The sequence below is a fragment of the Scardinius erythrophthalmus genome, assembly GCF_964197995.2.
Source record: "Scardinius erythrophthalmus genome assembly, chromosome: 22".
Taxonomy (NCBI): Eukaryota; Metazoa; Chordata; class Actinopteri; order Cypriniformes; family Leuciscidae; genus Scardinius; species Scardinius erythrophthalmus.
In genome coordinates, this window is record NC_138242.1 from 7,771,183 (window position 1) to 7,792,079 (window position 20,897).

General features: G+C 37.6%; 1 protein-coding gene across 2 annotated transcripts in view; it reads right to left on the minus strand.

Annotated features, from left to right (window-relative positions):
- The window catches only part of myo3a (myosin IIIA), a gene marked incomplete at both ends in the record, with an annotated part of 77,906 nt that overhangs the window by 36,261 nt on the left and 20,748 nt on the right, over nucleotides 1-20,897 (minus strand). Inside the window, 10 exons of one of the 2 annotated variants that reach the window (XM_081352175.1) lie at nucleotides 957-1,159; nucleotides 1,339-1,422; nucleotides 1,496-1,600; nucleotides 2,713-2,829; nucleotides 3,494-3,593; nucleotides 4,925-4,963; nucleotides 5,903-6,058; nucleotides 6,371-6,436; nucleotides 10,090-10,235; nucleotides 11,931-12,007. In XM_081352175.1, coding sequence (XP_081208301.1) covers nucleotides 957-1,159; nucleotides 1,339-1,422; nucleotides 1,496-1,600; nucleotides 2,713-2,829; nucleotides 3,494-3,593; nucleotides 4,925-4,963; nucleotides 5,903-6,058; nucleotides 6,371-6,436; nucleotides 10,090-10,235; nucleotides 11,931-12,007 — 1,093 coding nt within the window. The remainder of the gene's footprint in view (nucleotides 1-956; nucleotides 1,160-1,338; nucleotides 1,423-1,495; nucleotides 1,601-2,712; nucleotides 2,830-3,493; nucleotides 3,594-4,924; nucleotides 4,964-5,902; nucleotides 6,059-6,370; nucleotides 6,437-10,089; nucleotides 10,236-11,930; nucleotides 12,008-20,897) is intronic. The other variant, XM_081352176.1, reaches the window with a different exon arrangement.

Sequence of the window (20,897 nt, forward strand, 5' to 3'; positions counted from 1 at the left end):
TTCTGCACTTGAATCCTCGCCTCACCTTTTGACTTCCCGTGACAGGAAGAGAGAACGCAAAAACATTGACAAATATATTTTCCTCCATCTATTTTTTTTTCCTTCACCATGTCCCTTTACGGGCTCAGTAGATTTGACTGCAATTGGGTACAATTGCAGGTGGTAAATGATGATAAGTGAACACATGGAAAGTAAATACTTATTTTTAACATATATTGTAGTCTTCTGGATTAATGAAGCTCAACCATCCACCATTCAAACTTTTTACAATATTTATTGTAAGAAAATAAAAATTTCCTTTTTTCTTTTTTCCTTTTTAAAGTTTTCCTTTAAAATCACCATGAAATCAAATTTGACAGTTATTGTTTTTAAAAAAAAAAGGAATATTGCATTATTTATTATAAATTATTTATCCATGCACATCATTTTCTTTTCTTTTTTGAATTAATGTGCCCTCATAATCTTTAATTAAAGTAACTTCCTCTCCCTCTGGCAGCGACATCTCTTCTCTGATGACGTGTTTTCTAGCGTGAGGGCGGGACAACCTGTCACTCACATGAGATCCACCAAAATCAAACCACAACAATCCAACCAGCCAATCAATTCCCGATGGACAAAATCAAGCCCTGCCCAACATTTTTATTGTTCAAGAGGCTGTTTTACTCGGATATATGTCACAACAGGGAAGAAAAGACTAGCCTATCACAACCTCCAACTTTAATGTATGGGAAATATAAGGTCATATAATTTGTTGAAAACAACAAGGGCTTAATGGTTGTCTTTTTTCTTTTTAAACAAATGATGTACCATATTCATTGAAAGTGCTAACTGATAAAACAGGATAACCATTAAACAAAAAATGTGTTCAGTAATTTTGATCAATCCAATGATTTGATATTTAATTTAGTATGCATGCTGAATTTGGTCAAGGTCATATGCGACGAGAGGACTCTTACACAGCCTGGTGTACGACCCGAGACTTCTCCAGGAGGTAATCTGAGATCTGAGCTCCCACCACCGTGCCTCCACAGGTGAACTTCATCTCCAGATACTTCCCAAAGCGACTGGAGTTATCATTGATCACAGTGCAGGCATTCCCAAAGGCTTCCACCAGACTATTGACCAACAAAATCTTCTCCTGGAGGGTCCGGTTGTTGGCCTGAAAAAAAAAAAAAAAAAAGAACTGGTCAACTACTTCCCAATAAATGAGCATAACATTTATATGAGTTGAAAGAATTGTATTTTTTGAGAAGAAAGAAAGCAAGAAGTGATATGAGACAATGCATGACAACAACTTGACATAATACAACAGTGAGAAGATAAAGCCGCTCTCCAAACCTTTCCGAGGACGGTGAGCTGTTGGACTAACAGGTGGGCGCTCTCTGTTTTCCCAGAGCCACTCTCTCCGCTGATGACAATGCACTGCACAAAGAGATGAACACGGATCAGACCACGACTGATACACTCCAGCAGCTCATAGGGGAACATACTCTACCTGATCAGCATTATAGGACACCATGGATTGATATGCGATGTCTGCGACTGCATATATATGAGGAGGGTTGGACGTTCTTTTGGCTCCAACGTAAATCTTAGAATGCTGCCAGAGAAACAAAGTATTCAACAAGGGTATTCCAGATGCACCTATTGCTAGACGGTTGGTTTGATGTTCAAACTGTTTTTAGCATTAGCTATTAGCTATAGCATTTAGCTATTGCTAAGCTGTTATGAATGGTTGCAGAGGCGTTGCTATGCATTAGCTAGGGTGTTTAAAGGGTTGTCAGGGCACTGCTAAATGGTTTGGAACGACATGAGGGTGAGAAAATTATGACAGAATTTATATTTTTGGGTGAAATATCCCTTATTTTAAATGTACAAATTGCAACTTCATCAGATCAAATGTGTAATTACAAACATATTTAAATACATGACAAAAGTTCAAATAGAAATGTCATTAAAGTATATTTTAGTTTATCATAAATGCTTTTCAGTCCATTTGGCAGTACACAAACCATATTTCAAAGACAATAGAATTATGGGTAACACTTTACAATAAGGTTTCATTAGTTAACATAGTTAACATGAACTAATAATTAACTGTTCTTCTACAGCATTTATTAATCTTTGTTAATGCACTGTGAACTAACATGAACAAACAATGAACAGCTGTATTTTTATTAACTAACATTAACAAAGATTAATAATCTCAGTAACACATTTATTTCTCATTGTAAGTTCATGTTAGTTAAAACATTAACTAATGTTAACAAATGAGACCTTATTGTTACCGAATTATGAAATTACACATAGATACTTAAGTTCTACTGTTCTAATGTTCAGCTAATCGCATAACAAAATTCTAATTCATTTTCATGTAATTGCAATAAATGTAATTAGCTCAAGTGCTTGGAAAAAAATATTCACAACTTTATACTTTTAAAGTATATTATTTCCGTAATGAGTACTCTGTATCCTAAAGTGCACTTCTGGGTTTTTTTTTTTTTTTTTTTTTTTTACAAGGGAATCAAGAGAGAGGAGAGCATGTGCAATGCATGAATGGAAAAGGGAAATTAAATATACACTCTTTCTGCACAATACAATGACACAAAACTGATGGCTGAGAAAGAAAATGAATGAGAGATTTGGCAGCAAATGGAATGTAGCCGACTATGAAATGTTGACGGCATCCATAATGAAATATTATACACGCACCTCAGGCGTATATAGCTCCGTATTCTGGAATGGATTGACCGCTATAAGGATGTCTCCAACATAGGTGTAGATCTTCTCCTTTGTGTAACGTCTCTGTAGCTGTTCGGTGATTGTGTTCTAACAGAGAAACAATTACACATCACAGATGGCCATCCCATCAAACCACTGCACACCACTGCACAACAAAATAACCACCAGTACCGCACAGGAGTCTCCATTTTCATGCATGACCGAACATAGACACAGTAAGATGATTCATTATCTAGACTACTGCATTCAGAACTCTTTACATTGTGATTACTGCACACTATGTACTTTGTTGTTGCCATATGCGCCTAATATGACCATACAAGACAGTTACACACATCACAGGTTTCCATCTGGTGACATCAGTCCAAGGACATAGGCACAATTCAAGCGCTTCCTGTCAAAACTGCTACCATAATGGATGAGAAAATATATCTAGTGTCAATGAGACCCCCTCTGAATTGATAGATCACCTTAAATGTTTTCCAATACAAACTCTGTTATTGTTCACTAATCTGTCTATTTATTCACTTGACAGTTAAAATATAAGACTACTAGGAAGAGTTATGGTCACTTGCAGTCTCTCTGAAAAATGCTCCTGGAAAATGTAAGAAAAATGAATGAAATGAATGGGCTGTCTGACAGAGGGATGGGAAATTTCCTGTCTTTCCTGAGTCATGTATTGATGATCAAAACTAGTGTGTGTGTGTTCTTTGGCCTTTCTCTTGTGGGGCCTGAGTATTTATATTCTTACTTCATCCAGAACCTCTAGGACTGCCAGATCTTCCACGTCATCACACGTTTGACTTTGAGACTTCATGTGGCTGCCTTTTTTGGTGTGGATACGCTCATGCCTGCAACACAGGATCAACGTCTATGAAAAGCAACCATGGAAGTTAAAATCACATAAATTACTCATACAAATGACCTTGTTGGAATTATTGATAAAGGCATTAAAAGTTAATGATGAAATAAAAATCAATAGTTATATAAAAATTGCTTTTTTACCCAATTCATTTGAAGAGCCCCATAACTAATTTCTATCTTTATTTCAAGGTTATTCTACTATTTAGCTTTGTTTCAAAAACTACGCAAAATAATTATCACAACATATTCAATAAGAGTTTGACAATGTCATTAAACTAAATAGATGCTGTAACAAGCAAATACAATACACTACTGTTCAAAGGTTTGTCAGTAAAAAATTTTTCCAAAAGAAATTTATTAGCAAAGATGCATTAAATTGTTATAATTGTCACAATTATATTTCAAATAAATGCTGTTCTTTTGAGCATTTTATTCATCAAAGAATATTGAGCAGCACAACGGTTTTTAACGTTGATTACAACCAGAATTGTTTCTTGGCCAGCAAATCATCATATTAGATTGACTTCTGAAGGATCATGTGACACTCAAGACTGGAGTAATGAAGCTGAAAATTCAGCTTTCATCACAGGAATAAATTACATTTTGTTCAAATAGAAAACGGTTCTTTTAAATTGACATCAATAATCAATCATATTTCAGAATACTTTTTACTTTATTTTTGTTTAAATAGATGCAGCAAGATGAGCAAAAGAGACTTTTTTTTAAAAAAACATTTGCACATGTGCATATGTATTAATAATTATGCTGCCTTAAAATATACCTCAATGTAGACAGTAATTTCAGAATACTTTAAAAATATTTTTTGCGAATATGCTAACAAAGAAATGCTGACTTACCATGCTTTTTAAAAAACAAAAAAAATCCTAAATGGTATTATTAAAATATCTCAGCTAGTTTTACCCATAAATAATATGGCTGAACTAGTTTACCCAGTTTTTGTGTTTTGTATTGTTTATGCTTCCTAAGGTCCTTCCACATCAAACACAAATGTTGTTAGCTTAGCAACATGCTAATAGCAAGCCCTTTCATGCTTCTTGTGAGTAACAAATGCTTGAAAAAAATACTGGGTAAAGCAAGTATCCAGTGTAGGCCGACCCTTAACGCTGGTCCAAACCATATATTTACACATTTAAATTTTGTGAAAACACAAGAACACAACATTGGATACACAATGAACACTTTTGGGAAAGTAACAAGGGGAGTTGCCACAACACATGGCCAGATACAGGAAGCTGCTACTACTACATCCACAGGAAGTAGGGTTGATCTAGCCCATGTGACAGTCAATATCTCATACCTGGAATCACTGTCTCTCCTTTCTGTCATTCCAAGATGGCTTAAATGATAAAAATAAAGTTAATATCTTATGCCTGCTTCAGACTGTGCGATTTCGGCAATCCTAAAAGATCATTACAAATCACTGCACCACATGGATCTAATAAACTTGGGTACGACATGTATGTAGACTGTACGATGATGACACCTACTGAATCATAGGCTATGATGACGCAAGTAAGTATAGAAGAATAAATGTCATTAACATGCACTAGTGGTAAACAAATAGAGCAAGATGAATCACACTTTTGCAATTGTGGCTTTTATGTGCGCTGAAAAAAAGAGGAGTAAGTGAAAGAGGAGAATGTGGATGAGGTCATGGCGAGGGAAAAGAGGCCAAATTGGCATGCAAAATTTTGCAAATGGAGCTTGAGGTAAGTATTTTTTAGTTTAATCACCATATCGCATGATCAATACGTCATTTCATGTTGCATTTTTAATGGCTAGTCAGTAGACGTAGGTCGTAGCAGCAAACACACTGTGAGAAGATCATGCTATATTTCGGACACTGTCAGAAAATGACCTATCCAAGGTCGCAAGACCGGGACAATGGCTGTCTTTGAACCTCTGTCACTGTACGACGTTGGACCACCATATAGGAGCCATGACCACAGAAATCGCCACGATTGGTCATCTTTCGTCTGGGACAGCTCAAAATCGTACAACATGTACCGGGCATTAGAGGCATAGCAGGGGTTATGATGGGGGTCTTGGCCCTTCTAACTGGTCCAGCCACAATGGCTAAAACTGCATTCAGCAGAGATACCATATTTTCATCTACATGTTTATGTAAGTTTTAAAATGATTATAAGTCTGATGACCTCTTCCTGAGTAAGTGGGCAGTTCTTGACCAAACGCAGCAGCTTTAGAGCCCAGACCTTATGTCATCAAACAAGACTACTCACAGAAAGCACTAGAGCTGATATTTACGTCTTATTACCTTGTTTTCTCAATAACGCCGATTTGCTGGTTGAGGTCGATCAGCTCCATCAGCTGCATCTGCAATATCCTCTCTCGGCCCACAATCTGTTTGATGAAGACATGCTGAAGAAGGTCAAACACATTGGGCCTGAGCTCAAAATCCTTTATCAGACACCTGAAGGGGATACAATCGAAAAATGGGAGAATTTGTGCTGAAATGTCCAAGATGTCACATCAAATGGCAAATGATAAGGACCAGATTCAGGAAAACACAAACTAAAGGTTGTTGAGATTAATTCAGTTACAAACAATGTTCTGGTAAAAACAGTAGGCGGTTCATTGGAGTATGATGAAGCTTTATGAGAAGCTCTTTATGAGAGTAATTAACCTACAAAATCGGTATAGAAAAGAAAAACTAGCAAAACTTTTACAACCAAACTTTGTCTGGCAAATACAAATAGAAATGCACTTAATCTGTGTTACTCACTTGCATATAAAATCGTTAAAATCGTTTGACCAGAGCTCTGGTTGATGTAGGGTGGGTGGAGGATTTCTGTTCAGAGAAAAACAGATAAATAGGCAAAGATAAGTGTGAGATGAGAATTGAGGAGACAACCGCTCGCAGCAAATTGATCCCATTAATTTCAAAGGTTCCTCACTTGATAAAATTATTGGATTACGGTTTAAAAATTTCTGATGTTTAGATGAATAATTTAAATGGTCCTTATAAGCATAGATAGACAATATAGCGTATACGCAAAGAAAAATGTCTATATACCAAAATGCATATCTGCATATACTACAAGAGTTATTGAGTTATTCATCAGAACCCATTTGTATCCCAAGTGTGTGGGAGAACGTGTCCTGCAGCAGGGTAAATGAACTGTGTCTTTTTTCTTTTTTTTTTTTTTTATAGCAATGACTAATGAATAACTAGTAATGTTTTGTAGTGAAGGCTCGAAGCTTTGTGTCTATACAGAAAAAAAAACAAAACAACAAAAAATAAACCCTGCAAAATATTAAATGGGGTAAAAAGTGTGACAGTTATTCCCGCTCTCCATTATGTTTTTATTCAAGGCTGAGGTTGCACAAGTGAAACAGCATTTTCAGTAATTTTGTGTTCTTGTGAGAAGCTTTGTCCATGAAGGCTGCCAGAACGCTTTTCCCTGTACATGTAAATAAGTAAGGACATAAACACTTAAACGGTGTCACGGAGGATCTGACAAGCATTCCCTGCTGTGGAACAATAGAGCTAATTAGCCATCATTTGGTGTCCTGGTGAAGGGTGCTATTAACAGAGGGAGAGCAGGGTTGAGGAGGTGCACTCCAGCTCAACGGCTAGCGCGTCAGGAGCGCGCTCTGTGCCTCTGACAGCGATTCATTACCCTAATGGGGGGGCATACATCTCTGCTTATCTCACGCTGCACCCCACACAAACAGCTGGTGTCAATGGAAACGGCAGGAGAAACGCTTGGACTATTAAAATGCATCCTTATCACAAAAAACAGCAGCATAAAACAGAAAGATTACAGATAAAACAACATGCCATCTGCAATTTAAAGCACAATGTTAAGAGCACGGCATTCAAAAACCACAAGACAACAGCAGTAATGTAGGCTGAGATGTGTTTTTGCTTTTGTTTTGGTTAATCATGTCACCGATAAAAGCTGCAAATAATCAGTATTTTTAAAATGTCGGGTCGGTAAGATGTAATGGTTACAGTAAAAAAAAAAAAACTTTTCTATTTTAATATACTGTTCATTCCTTTGACGCAAAGCTGAATTTTCAGCATCATTACGCCCGTTTTCAGTCACATGATCCTTCCGAAATCAGTCTAATAACAATAAGAAAAACTTAAATCAGCTCAAAAACATTTCGTATTATCAATGTTGTGCTGCTTCACACTTTTGTGCATCTTTTCAAGATTCTTTTATGAATAGAAAGTTCAAATACAGCATTTATTTGAAGCATTATAAACGTCTTCACTTACTTTTTGATCAACTTAATGCATCCTTGCTGAATAAAAGAACTAATTTCTTGATAAAAAAATTGGCTGCCTTTAATATTTTTTTATGTTAATACACTGCAAGTGGAATATATTTAAAACACATTTATTGAGACCCTTAGTTTTTTTTTTCTATTTGCACCTGTTCATGTGTGAGTGGCATATTCAGATTGAGCATGTCATTGGATGTGTTTATTTCTGGTTCATTTAGGCTTTTAAGCTCCTGTCCACTAGCTACATGGGTGTATTCCTGGTTTGCTTTGTTGGTGGCAGGGGGGCTGAACGCAGACATGTTCCATGGCTCGAGGCTTAGTCTGCTCTAATCTGGGTCACACAAACGTAACACTTAACATGCCATCAGCATGTGCCACTGGCCTAGTGCAGTTCAATGGGCACCAACTCTCAAACCCTGCAGTGCCACCGTCATACCAGATCAACTCTATGATTCGACCCAAGACAAAATCATTCAACATAAGAGACTCAAATCTGACTAATGCAAACCTGAGACATGACAGTTCTGCAATAAAATGGGGATCTAAGTGGCAAGATATAACAGAGCCACATTTTTTTAAGAATTAGCAATACAAATTAGAAACATTCCACTATTTTTATGGTGACAGAGTTACATTGTACTTACTCAAATAAGTACTGAGTAATATTAGTTAACTTCATGTACTTACTATAGAGTTAGGGTTAGGGTTTGGTTTAGGTTTAGTTACTAGTAATTATGCATATAGATATTAAATTAAAACATTTTTTTTTAATATAAATGTAATATATTTTGTAATATCATACATTTTATGAATATATAAATGTAATCTGAACTATAAATCTTTACTGCTCAAAATGTTGTTGTTTCTTCAAAAAAATAAAATACTTTTTTTTAGCAAAGATGCATTAAATTGATCAAATGCGATAGTAAAACAACAACAACAACAACAACAACAACAACAACAACAACAACAACAACATTTCCAGAAAAATATTGAGCAGCACAACTGTTTTGAACACTGATAATAATCAGAAATGTTTCTGAAGAATCATGTGACTCTGAAGACTAAAGTAATGATGCTGAAAATTCAGCTTTGCATCACAGGAATACATGACATTAACATAGAAAAGATTTATGTTAAATTATTATTTTTAAATTATTATTTTAAGTAATAAGATTTCACAAGTAGAGTTTTTTTTCTATATTTTTGATCAAATAAATGTCAAAAAAAGAAGAAGAAGAGACTTCTTTCAAAAACATTTTAAAATGTTGGTTACATTTATTTTACAGTACATGTACTTACAGTGTACTTACCCAAGAATGTACTGGGTCATAAGGTAACTACATGGGTAACTACATACATCCCTTAGCAGGTTAAGGGTAGGTTCAGAGTTAGTGCCTTATAAGCCAGTTATTGTAATTGCTATAATAAGCACCTATATGTACATGCAGAACAGGACTGTAAAATAAAGTGCTAGTGTATATCCAAATACCTTTCAAAATGAATCTTGAGTGAAATATTTGAGATTATAATGGCTGCGTTCCAGTTTTGTCACATTGCATTGCTCGTAATCAGTTTGGATGGGTGAGGGGTGTAAGGTGTGTTTTTTCTTCTAAGCAGGAAATGGGAACATTTGAGAGACCCAACAAAGACTGCCTGCAGTGTGTACATGAGCAGTCAAAAACATTACCACACCGCTCTGTGATTATACCCCCCCCCCCCATACACACCACTGCTCTGAGCTCAATCAATGGATGCTGTATGTGTGTGTGTGTGTGAGAGAGAGAGAGAGAGAGAACACAAAAGTGCTGCACCATCAAGATGACACTAGTGATAACAGTTTCTGTTCTGAGCCCGAAAACAGTAAACAATCAAATTCCACCTTCAGACAAGTAGATGCACAATGGAAAGAAAAATTGCTTGTTCTCTTTTTTGTGTCCACAAAGATACATGTATTTCAAGACATCTGACATACAGTACATTAAAGCTGCTCTAACATAAAAAAAAATAAAAAAAAGCCCTAAGAATGAACATATACTGGTTTCTGACAGCTCCAAGGCCCAACTATACAGCAGTGTCATTCATCTCTGTGCTAAAATCACAAATTATTCCAAACACTGATACAAACGTGACTCTGTGGACTGTGAGGTTCCTTTGTGTCTGAATCTCAAAAAGTGTCATAAATGTACTGAAATGAAGGCGTGTCACCTTGGAATTTTGAAGAGAGCTCTCATTGGATGAAGTTCAGCGAGGGGCGGGTCTCCATCACCCAGCTCTATGGCAGTGATACCCAGAGACCACACGTCACAGCGCTCGTCATACGTGGAGTCGAGCTGCTGCTCACACGCGATGACCTGGTCAAACATACAAACACATTCATTACTCAACTGCAAATGTTCATAACGGACCTTGACTGCTGAACACAGTAACCAGAGTGCATTAGAAAATGCCACAAAAATGGTGAAGAGCAATTTTTTTGTAATTTGTATATTTTACACAGTTCCGCTTTAACAATTTAAATGCCTATTTACTTATTATAATGCATAGTATTTATTTATATTTAAAAAACAGAAATGGAAAAATATGTCAATAAAAGCCAGTTTTTCAAATGATCAAGTGATAAAATCTATGAATGGTCTCGCTTTCAATTAATCAGTTGGAATTTTGAATTTCAATTATTTTGGTTTCACTTTATTTTAAGGTTATGTAGTTACATTGTACTTAATCAAATAAGTAATGAGTAATATTAATAAACTACATATACTTAGAGTTAAGGTTAGGGTTTGGTTTAGGGTTCGTTACTTGTAACTATCCATAATTTACTTTTATTACTAAAGTAAGTAAATGTGTAACTACGTCCCGTTCAGTGTTTTTAATTAAATTCCAAGACAATTTACACAGGTAATGACATTCTGGGAAATTAAGCGTTCTTGATTATATAACTTTTTGCTTATGTTAACTATAACTATAATTACATTATAAACAACATATGCTTAATAGTATATCAGATACACAGGAATATTACACACTCTAAAAGCATGTTAATTTTAAAAGATTATATTCATAAAAAATAGAAAATATAAATTTAAAAATATGATTAAACAGAGGATGAGAGAAATTAAATGGATCTAAGGTTAAATAGCTACAAATCAAATCGTTTTTTTTTTTTTATAAAATGGTGAAAAATGGCGATTACACTATTTTAAGGTGCCCTTGTTGAAGTTTTAATTATACATTTATGAGTAATATTAAGTAATTACATGTAGGTTTAGGGTTAGTTGTAAGTAATTATGCATAATTTCTAGGGTAACACTTTATTTTACAGTGTCCTTGTTACATATGTTACATGTACTTACCATAGTAATAACAGTAAATAATGCATAATTACATGTACCTAACTCTCAACCAAAACCTAATCCTACCCTAACCATATAGTAAGTACATGTTGTTAATTAATATTAGTCAGTACTTAAATATATAATTACACTGTAACAATGATACCTTAAAATAAAGTGTAACCATTTATAGTTATTACTATAGTGACTACATGTAACATGTATAAAAAGGACACTGTAAAATAAAGTGTTACCAAAATGGCTTATTTATCCATTAAGCACATTACATGTACATCTCTTTATTGATCTATAAAATTGCACAGTATAGAAAACAAGAAACCAGAGAATGGATTGCAGGTGGTCTTACCTCAGAATTAGAAACACAAATAGTGTGTAAGGTTAATCCATGTGATTAGTCCAGAAATGAACCCAGAATGTTCACTGCAGATGTTTAGGAATCTAAAAGTGCACTAATGATAAATCTCTGTTTGTGTTTTGATTGTACTGACACCTAGAACAAATTGAGGCACGTAAGCCTCTACCCTTGAGTCATATGGAAATTTTGTCTTTTGACACTCAAAACAACTTCAGAGCTATAGTCCTTTTCCCCTCTCTCATATGGAAATCTTATGGAAAAAAACTAAGCTAACAAAAACATTTGCAGTCCACAAAGTCACCTCCATGCTTTGCAAACGACTTGCCAATGGGTCTCACCTCTGGAGCCATCCAGAAGGGTGTACCGACAGAAGTGTTCCTCCTCAACCGGGTGTTTGTAAGCTGGGCAGATACTCCTAATGAAAGGAAGAAACACAAAACAAACAAAGTTTTATGTTAGGTTATTCAAAAAGATTGTATGGATGACTGCTGGTTAAGTGTCTTTGGATTGTCTGCAAGTACATAATGGACAGACAATGAACTGGCTTTTAGCCAAGTACCAATGGAAACAATTTGAATACAGATCAAACAAGGTTACAAACAAAATAGAATTTTTAATCTTGGTCTGCGGTGCTCATAGTAACCTAACACTAACCCTCACTGAAACAGAAGTGGTTATATCACTGTAAGAGCAGCATGGGCATTATGCTATAAGTCATATGAAGTTTTAAAGACATGATGGAGAGTAAAGGAAGACAGAATGATAATTTTTGGGTGAACTATGCATTTAAACTAGAGAAATTTAGATAAGAAGCTAAATAGAGTTGTGCAGGTATTACGTCAAAACCCAGAAGACTAATTCGCCACTGGTTGCCTCGAGATTTTCCTATGAGGTTTTATAATGTTTTTTTTTTCAACTTATGAGTAAAATAAGGTCAGTGGAAAACAACTGTCATGTGCATGTTGTTTTAGTTTAGTTCTAGTTCCTGTACCCGTTTCCTTAGTTCCCATTTGTCATGTCACTAGTTAGTTTTCTTGGTTACTGATTAAGTTACGCACCTGTTTTATTTTCTATTGATTAGCCTCCCTAGTGTATTTAAGCCTTCAGTTCTTTGTTCGGTGTTAATTGTCGTCTTAGTGATTGTGATTGTGTTATGTATTCTCCAGCGATCTCCTGAGTGTTCCTTGTTTATTTAATTTTGGCGCTTTTCCACTACACAGTACCAGCTCGCCTCGGCTCGGCTCGGCTCGACTCGACTCGGCTCTGTTTGGTTTTCCACTGTGTAAAAGTTGTACCTGTACCTGCTTTCAGGTACTTTTTTTCGTACCACCTCCGGCGAGGTTCTAAGCGGGCTGAGGCGAGCTGAGGCGATACTAAAATGTGACGTGAAATCACGGCAGACTGCTGATTGGTCAGAGAGAATCGTCACTATTCACTGCGTCATCATTGCACGCGTCAGACGCAGTATCCTGAATAAAAAACAGCAAAAACAAAAACAAAAACAAAAACATCAAAAAACAGCATACACTCGATTTCCTCCATTGTCCTGTGTGTGTGGGTAGCGGGTGTGTCTCGCGCGTCTCGCGTAAAAGATTAAGTCACGGCAGTTTCCTGCGGCGTCGCTATGACGACCAGGTACTATTGTGGAGGTACTATCTGCAATGGAAAACGGAGCGGAAAGCGAGCTGAGCCGAGCTGAGTCGAGGCGAGTCGAGTCGAGCTGGTACTGGTAATGGAAAAGCGCCATTAAAGACTGTTATTGTTTCTCTACTCCCTCTTCGTGCTGAACGTTTTGCTCTACAACGTAAATTACACACACCCATATCGAAAACACATTTTTTTTTAAACTGTCATTCTTTAAAGTATGTTTATAATAAGTGACTAGATAAGAACATTTGGGGTGTGAGTGTGTCCAGTTTACGTTGTAAAACAAAATGTCGAAATGTTGTCAAATTATGTTTACCAGAGGCCGTATTTTACTCATAAATTGAAAAACCCCATTATAAAACCCCTAGCAAAATCTCAAATGGAACCAAAGGCGAATTAGTCTTCCAGCTTTTGATGTCATCCCTGCACAACTCGATTGTGTAAAATAATAATTTTTGTTTTCACTGGACTTTTTTTAACTAGACTGGAAAGGAAAGGAAAGGAATGGAAAGGAAACTATGGTGGTTGTCGAAAGGCAAAACAAAGAGAGTGGTTATTGTTAGGTAGGTTTACATTTACATTTAGTCATTTAGCAGACGCCTTTGTCCAAAGCAACTTACAAATGAGGACTAAATTAAGCGAGTCGTTGTGAAGAGGCAAAAACAACACAAGAAGTGCTCAAAATACAAAGTTCAGGCATTGCTCAGAGTAGCATAAGCCAGACAAGGGAGGATTAAAGGAAATAATTTATGAGGTTAAGTGCTCACGGAAGAGATGAGTTTTCAGTTGTCTTTTGAATGTTGTCAGGGATTCTGCATTCCGGATGAGGGTGGGGAGAGCATTCCAGCAGCATGGAACCGTGAATGAGCTGAGCCTGTGGTAGATCTGTACGAGTCAATGCCTTGAACTTGATGCGAGCAGCGAGTGGTAGCCAGTGCAGTGAGATGAACAGAGGAGTGACGTGGGCCCTCTTAGGCTCATTGAAGACAAGACGAGCTGCAGCATTCTGAATCATTTGTAGAGGTTTAGTTGCACATGATGGAAGTCCAGCCAGAAGAGCATTGCAGTAATCAAGCCTAGAGATGACCAGGGCCTGGACGAGAAGTTGTGTTGCATGCTCAGTTAGGAAAGGCCTGATCTACCCGATGTTGTGCAGTGCAAACCTGCATGACCGAGCTGTCTTTTTAAGTTCAGCTGGTCATCAAATATTACTCCAAGATTTCTGACCGACCTTGATGGGGTGATTGATGATGAATCTAGCTGGATGGTGAAGTCATGCTGTAGAGACGGATTGGAAGGGAGACAGAGAAGCTCAGTCTAACAGTTCAACTGCGGGGGGAAGGAGGGGGCTCTGAAGGTGGACGAAGAGCTGAAGAAGATCTGGAAACAGGCAGAGATGTCAGTCGGAGAGACCAGGTGGAGTGGATGGTGGAAGAATCCATGAATGAGTAGATAGCCGATGAGAGCCCAGAGCACAGCTGGAGGTGGCCAGGACTAGGGTGTCCCACAGCAGAACTGATGGAGGGATGACCCAAGGGGAACTCTGATGGACTGAGAGACCAAGCGGCATAGATGGACCCGGGGACCGAGGCGGAGTCCCGGCGACAAGGGGTCAAGGTGGAGCCTGGGGGCCGGTGGACCGAGGCAACTCCGGTTTGAGCGAGTACCCCGGTGAAGCCTGAGGGATGGAGAAGTCCGACGGAGCCGAATAGGGGTGGCATTTGCTGGGTTTCTTGGCCAGCGGTGGGCTCTTGCTCCACCTCCACAGTGGGTATGGGTGCTGGGTCTGACTCTGGGGTGATGGATGGTAAGTGGGGCTGGCGATGGGATCCTCATCTAGTCACTCAGTAAAAGAAGATCCTTCCACCCATAAGGCAAAGTTGATGTACTCAACCAGTGTCCAGCAAGAGTTTTCTCTTGGCATCACCATCCGGCTTTCGCCATTGAGTCCGACCTAGAACCCCCGATGAGCGTGATGTTGCTGAAGGTGGCACAATGGAAGATACTCAGAAACACCTCCACGTACTCCTCCATGTCTCTACCGTTTTGAAAAATAAACTTTGTAGCCCCATCAGGGCTATATGGAGCCAATCTCCATTCTTGTGTGGTCTGGCATTCACATACTTATGACATACTTACCTAAAATGAACACTATTCTATTCCTTCAGTAAATGCAATCTAATCTAATGTCAAATGTTCTGAGCACAAACTTCAGAAAATTTTCCCTGGGAAACAAGATATTACGAATTGGATTTATGCTGTGAAGAACCATGAAACATAGCCAAATTCAATTGAAATCTGTTAATCACAAAGAATCTGAAATGTCTAGATTAGAGCAGATTAAACATATTTTGCTGCTAAAATTAACTATGTACACATGAATCATTTAGAATCTTTTTAAATAGCATGAATCACCAGCATTAAGTAGACATCCCATTGTTGGCGGTATCAAAAAGGATTCCTTGCATTCACAAGACCCACAAACATATTAAATCCCCACAACACCAGAAACAAATACAAAAACATGGATTCATATATGCTGTGGGCTGAAAATGGACAGCAGACAATAGATGTACTGAAGAACAACAGACAAAAACACACACACACACCCCCCACTAAACAGTCTCCTGCGGCTGTTCCCTTTCTGCTACATTAGATCTGCATGGGGCCCCGGGGCCGGTCTTAATAATCATCAGAGATAACACTGCCAATTAGAATATTCATGACAAAGCCACCAAAGCGCCCTCCTCCATTCCCCCCTTCCTCTCGCTCATTTTGTCTAATAATGCAGCTTTTTTCGTTCAGATGAGTCAGTGTGGGGGCTTTATCTGCTCAGCATAGCGTGAGCCCCTTCACACGGATAACGCATTAGCCCTGCGTGACTCTGAGCGTGCTCTGAGACGTGGGCATGTGGAACCCCTGCATACAGTCGCGGTCCGACAGCCACCCACTCGCCGTGGCTCCGTTTCTGACAGTGGGAGACAGATATCGCCCCCAGCCACATATCTGGCCAAGCACTCAACGAATGCACTCTTTTTGGAAAAATTAGGTTGACGATAAACTCAGCTACGAGAGAGGTTTGTGTGGTTTTGAGAAGAAAGAGAATGTAACTAAATCAAATATCCTGTTTTCACAATAGGTTATACAGATTTTATAGTCTACTATAACATGGATAGTTGCAACATACAGATTATATAGTCTATTATAACATGGTTGCAATAGTTACAATCCTAAATGCTGATTGGTCAATATTGTGTTCTAACCGAGTTAAAAATAGCAATTGTAGGATTTACTTTGTAATATTTTAGCCAGTAAATTTCACAAATAATTATAAAGAAATGACAAGTGACGTACTGAATTATAGTAATTGTGAAATTTTTGTTTCATTTGCACCACAAAAATTAAAGTCGACATGAAATGAAAATTTACCCTAGCTATTTTATAAATGTACGTTATTGATTTTATTGTGAATAATTCATATATGCATGTGTTAAATTTTTGCAAAAACAAATTGACCTCGTAATGTTTAATCAAAATGTCATAACTCGATCTTCCGGGTGAAAACTACTTCCCTCCATTGGTACTGAACTTCTCCAATTATTTAGTCTACTTAAAGGTAGGGTAGGTTGTTTCAGAGAGGCTATAGCAATAGTATTTGAATACATAACATCCCACATTCCCTTCAGAGCATCTCCAGGCCACGCCTCCTCCAAAACACATGAACGCACAGCAGAGTCTGCAAAGCATCACGAGAGAAGGAGTTAAATGCCCTCATGTCTCAAAGACATAACATTACATTAATAATGAATGTAAACAACTTAGAGAGCTCTGACTTGTACCACCTGAATGCTGCAGATTCATTTTACAGTTGATAGTGTTGACAATGCCAAGGAAATGCATAATTCTGAGGATGTGAACAGCTCAGAGTAGAACATCACAGGTTGCCATCTCTTAATTACGGTAATTATGATACGTGAACACAGCATAAGTTCTTTTTTTTTTTTTTTTGACTTCAATGCAATGATTGCACTGATTATTGATTGATATTAGGATGTGAAGAGAGTTTCAAACAGTATAACAAAAAGAGTTTATGAAAAACATATAAACCTTTAAACCCGGCCTTTTACTAACAATCGACTGCAAACTCTCATTCAAAACCGCCTCCATTCAATAAACAACCGATGGATAGAACCAAGCCCCGCCCTACTTTTTTTTTTTTCAATAATTCGATTTACTTGAATGTTGTAATTGTTGAAATTGGTCGCTGCTTGTTTCTCATTGTGACTTTAATGATCTTTTATCTCTCCTTTTCTGTAAAAAAAAATCATAAAAATCTGGTTTACAGTGAGGCACTTGCAATGTAAGTGAATGGGGCTCATTTGTAAGCGTTAAAACGCTCACCGTTTTAATAGTATAGCCACAAGAAACAAATCAATAGTGATTTTAGTGTGAAAAAAAAAACAAGGCCTTCAAGGATGTTCTGGATTATGAATAAAGTCATAACTGAAGTGGTTTACACTGCATGTTGAGCCTAGCAACATTTAACGTGACTATATTCAAAACATAACACCACCTCTCGTACCTTTTTGCTGAATTAGCCATATTGAAAGGTTTTTTCACCCTTTGATAACATAAGCTAACAAGCTAGATGCTGACAACATAACAAATGGAAGTAAATAAATCTGAAATAAATCTGGTAAATGGAAGATTATGTAATATTATATCATATTTTAAGATATAATTGGTATAAAAAAGATGGCATTCAGTCGTTTATGTTTATGAGTCTTGTTAGCTAGCTTAGCACAAAGTGTGACTGATCTACGTCCTTCAAGCCCTGTCTGAAATGAAGGCAGTGTAGACGATTTGGTTATTAAGCTTAAATAAATAATACACAAATTGTGAATGATTTAATAATAATAATAATTTGTTACATTTATATAGCGCTTTTTCTGGGTACTCAAAGCACTTCACATGGAAGGGGGAATCTCCTCAAACACCACCAATGTGCAGCATCACCTGGATTATTGGTGGAGAGGAGACAGAGTGATGAAGCCAATCAGTATATATATATATATATATATGGGGATGATTAGGAGGCCATGATGGACAGAGGGCACTGGGCAAATTTGGCCAGGATGCCGGGGTTAAACCCCTACTCTTTTTTCCGAAGGACATCCTGGGATTTTTAATGACCACAGAGAGTCAGGACCTCGGTTTAACGTCTCATCCGAAGGACGGTGCTTTTTGACCGTGTCCCCATCACCATACTGGGGCATTAGGACCCACACAGCCCACAGGGTGAGCGCCCCCTACTGGCCTCACTAACAGCTCTTCCAGCCGCAACCTAGTTTTCCCAGGAGGTCTCCCATCCAGGTACTGACCAGGCTCAGCCCTGACACTGGGCAACCAGTCTAGGGTGATATGGCTGCTGGATTTGTTTATATCATGACATCAACCCAACCCATGGTTTGATAATCATGACTTTCTTTCCTGCCTTTATTGCCATTATGAAGTAAAAAATATATATATATTTTTTTTGTATCTATTCTTTATGGCCATTCAAAAGTAGCAGTGTATTCTAACACAATCATTTTGGCAGGAAACATACTAATCTCATTTTGCAAATGTATATTTTCCTCTGTCTGCTAACATAATTTATGATTTATTTACTTACAGCTCAAAACAGTGACTAATGAAGGACTGTGTAATTTTTATGGTGCCATCATTTGTATAAAACACTGTGAGGGAGAATATGCCATCAATATTTTTGGTCCAAGAGAAAGGCTGTAAATTTTAAATGAGTATATCTGTTAAAAGTTTATTTTGTCAACCTTTAGAAGTACACTAACATATATGGCCTCAACTAAAAGCAAGAAATGTAAGATTTTTCATAAGGCCTTTAAAGTGTTACAGACCTTTCAAAAACATCTCTTTGAGTCATGCACTAATGCCACATTACCCTTTTGCATTTATGTGGTTGCATTAACACTAATCAGCCCCTCTGCATGCACTGCTTATGTAAATACTTCATGTTAAATTATGCAGATTTGAAAACCATATATTTTGAAAGAAATGGCTTAAAGAGGATGTTGAAACTGTGAGGAATTTTTACTTAAAAGTGGGTTTCTAATTACTTGAATTTTGGAGGCAACCATCATGAATTAAGTCAGAAATAATGACCTTTAAGCCATTGGTCAAACTCTGCATGCCCTTAAAGGGCACTGTAGGAAGCGACCGCAATTCAGTGATATGATCACGGTTGGCAATTTTTTGCCACTGATTCAGAACCCCAATATTTTCATATTTAACCGATTACCTTGACATAAGCTTTCATTGTAAAAGCATTGCTGTGTAAGCACTATTTTTATGCAATTTTGTTAAGCATGTACTGTATATGTTTTTGTTTTTTTGACTCTCAAAGTGATGGGAGCCATTGACTTGCACTATATGAATCAAATTAAATTAAATTAAATGATTGACAAAGCAGTTTAAAATGGTGACAGGATGCACGTAACTAAGCAACAGAGCGATCTGTTAAAGACACAATTATGAAGTATGTAGTAAGTAGTATGTCCCAAGGCTTGCCTATGCTATTCTGCTAAACACTTAGTTAGTATACCTTTTCTTCACAAAAAGAGTTTATACTTTTAAGGTGTAGTATGAGTGGGTAAACTGTGACGCAGCAACTCACTATATGCCGATGGACTTCTATTGGTCAAATTTCTGTGATGTCACTGAAGAGTTCAGTCCTTGTCCTTGAAAAACTCTGATAAAAAGCTCATCCTGCTGACAGCTACTTTGCTACAGCAGTTTGGATTTTCTTGCATGACTCATCACTCTATCACACTCTGGCTTTTCTGTCTTTCTGTCTCCACGGCACTCACTCCACCTCTCCTCTCTCTATCCATATGCCCATCCCCCAACCCCTCCCTAAAAAGAGGAGGATGTCCCGTTATCTCCCGCATCCCTCGGATGCAGTCCACTAATTATGGGCTTTATGTGCCTCTGCTCTGGGACTGATACGTGCAGGAGGGGGCTTTGGGAGGGGGCGGGGGCGGGGGGGGGGGGGGGGGGGGGGTAAATATCTCCTCTCAGGGGCTAAATGCGCCAAGAGAATAACAAGAAGAGATTACATTTAAAGTGGATTTTAGGCTGGAAATTAATAGTGAAGGGGGTGAAGGGAATATGTGGAGCATAGCAAACGCTAGTCTGTGCGACATCACAAAAGCCTACGATTGGCTGTTTATTCCGAGGAAAAGCCTTTACTGGCTTTCTAAAGGTTTATAAGCTCTCGCATAAGGCTATTCAGGCATAGTCTCTTGAAAATGCTTCACTTACAGCCTCAAAAAAAAAGCCACACGTTTCCCCAACAGAATGAAAAGAGGCATTCGGGAATGGTCTGTTTCACTATTGTATTTTTGCTTGGGATTCAAGAGCTGGTTTTATTTGGAACAAGTTTCATTTTTGAGAAAATACAGAATAACCGATACATTTTTATGAATTTTAAGCACCCTCAAATGAAAGCAACAGCACCCTCAGTTGATAATATCATATCGACGAAACAGATTTGACAAACGCTCCAGTGCGTATTTGTGTTTGAGCTCTGAAGAACGACAAATGTTTCTATTTACAACATGCTTTTGCAACGGTGAGCAATG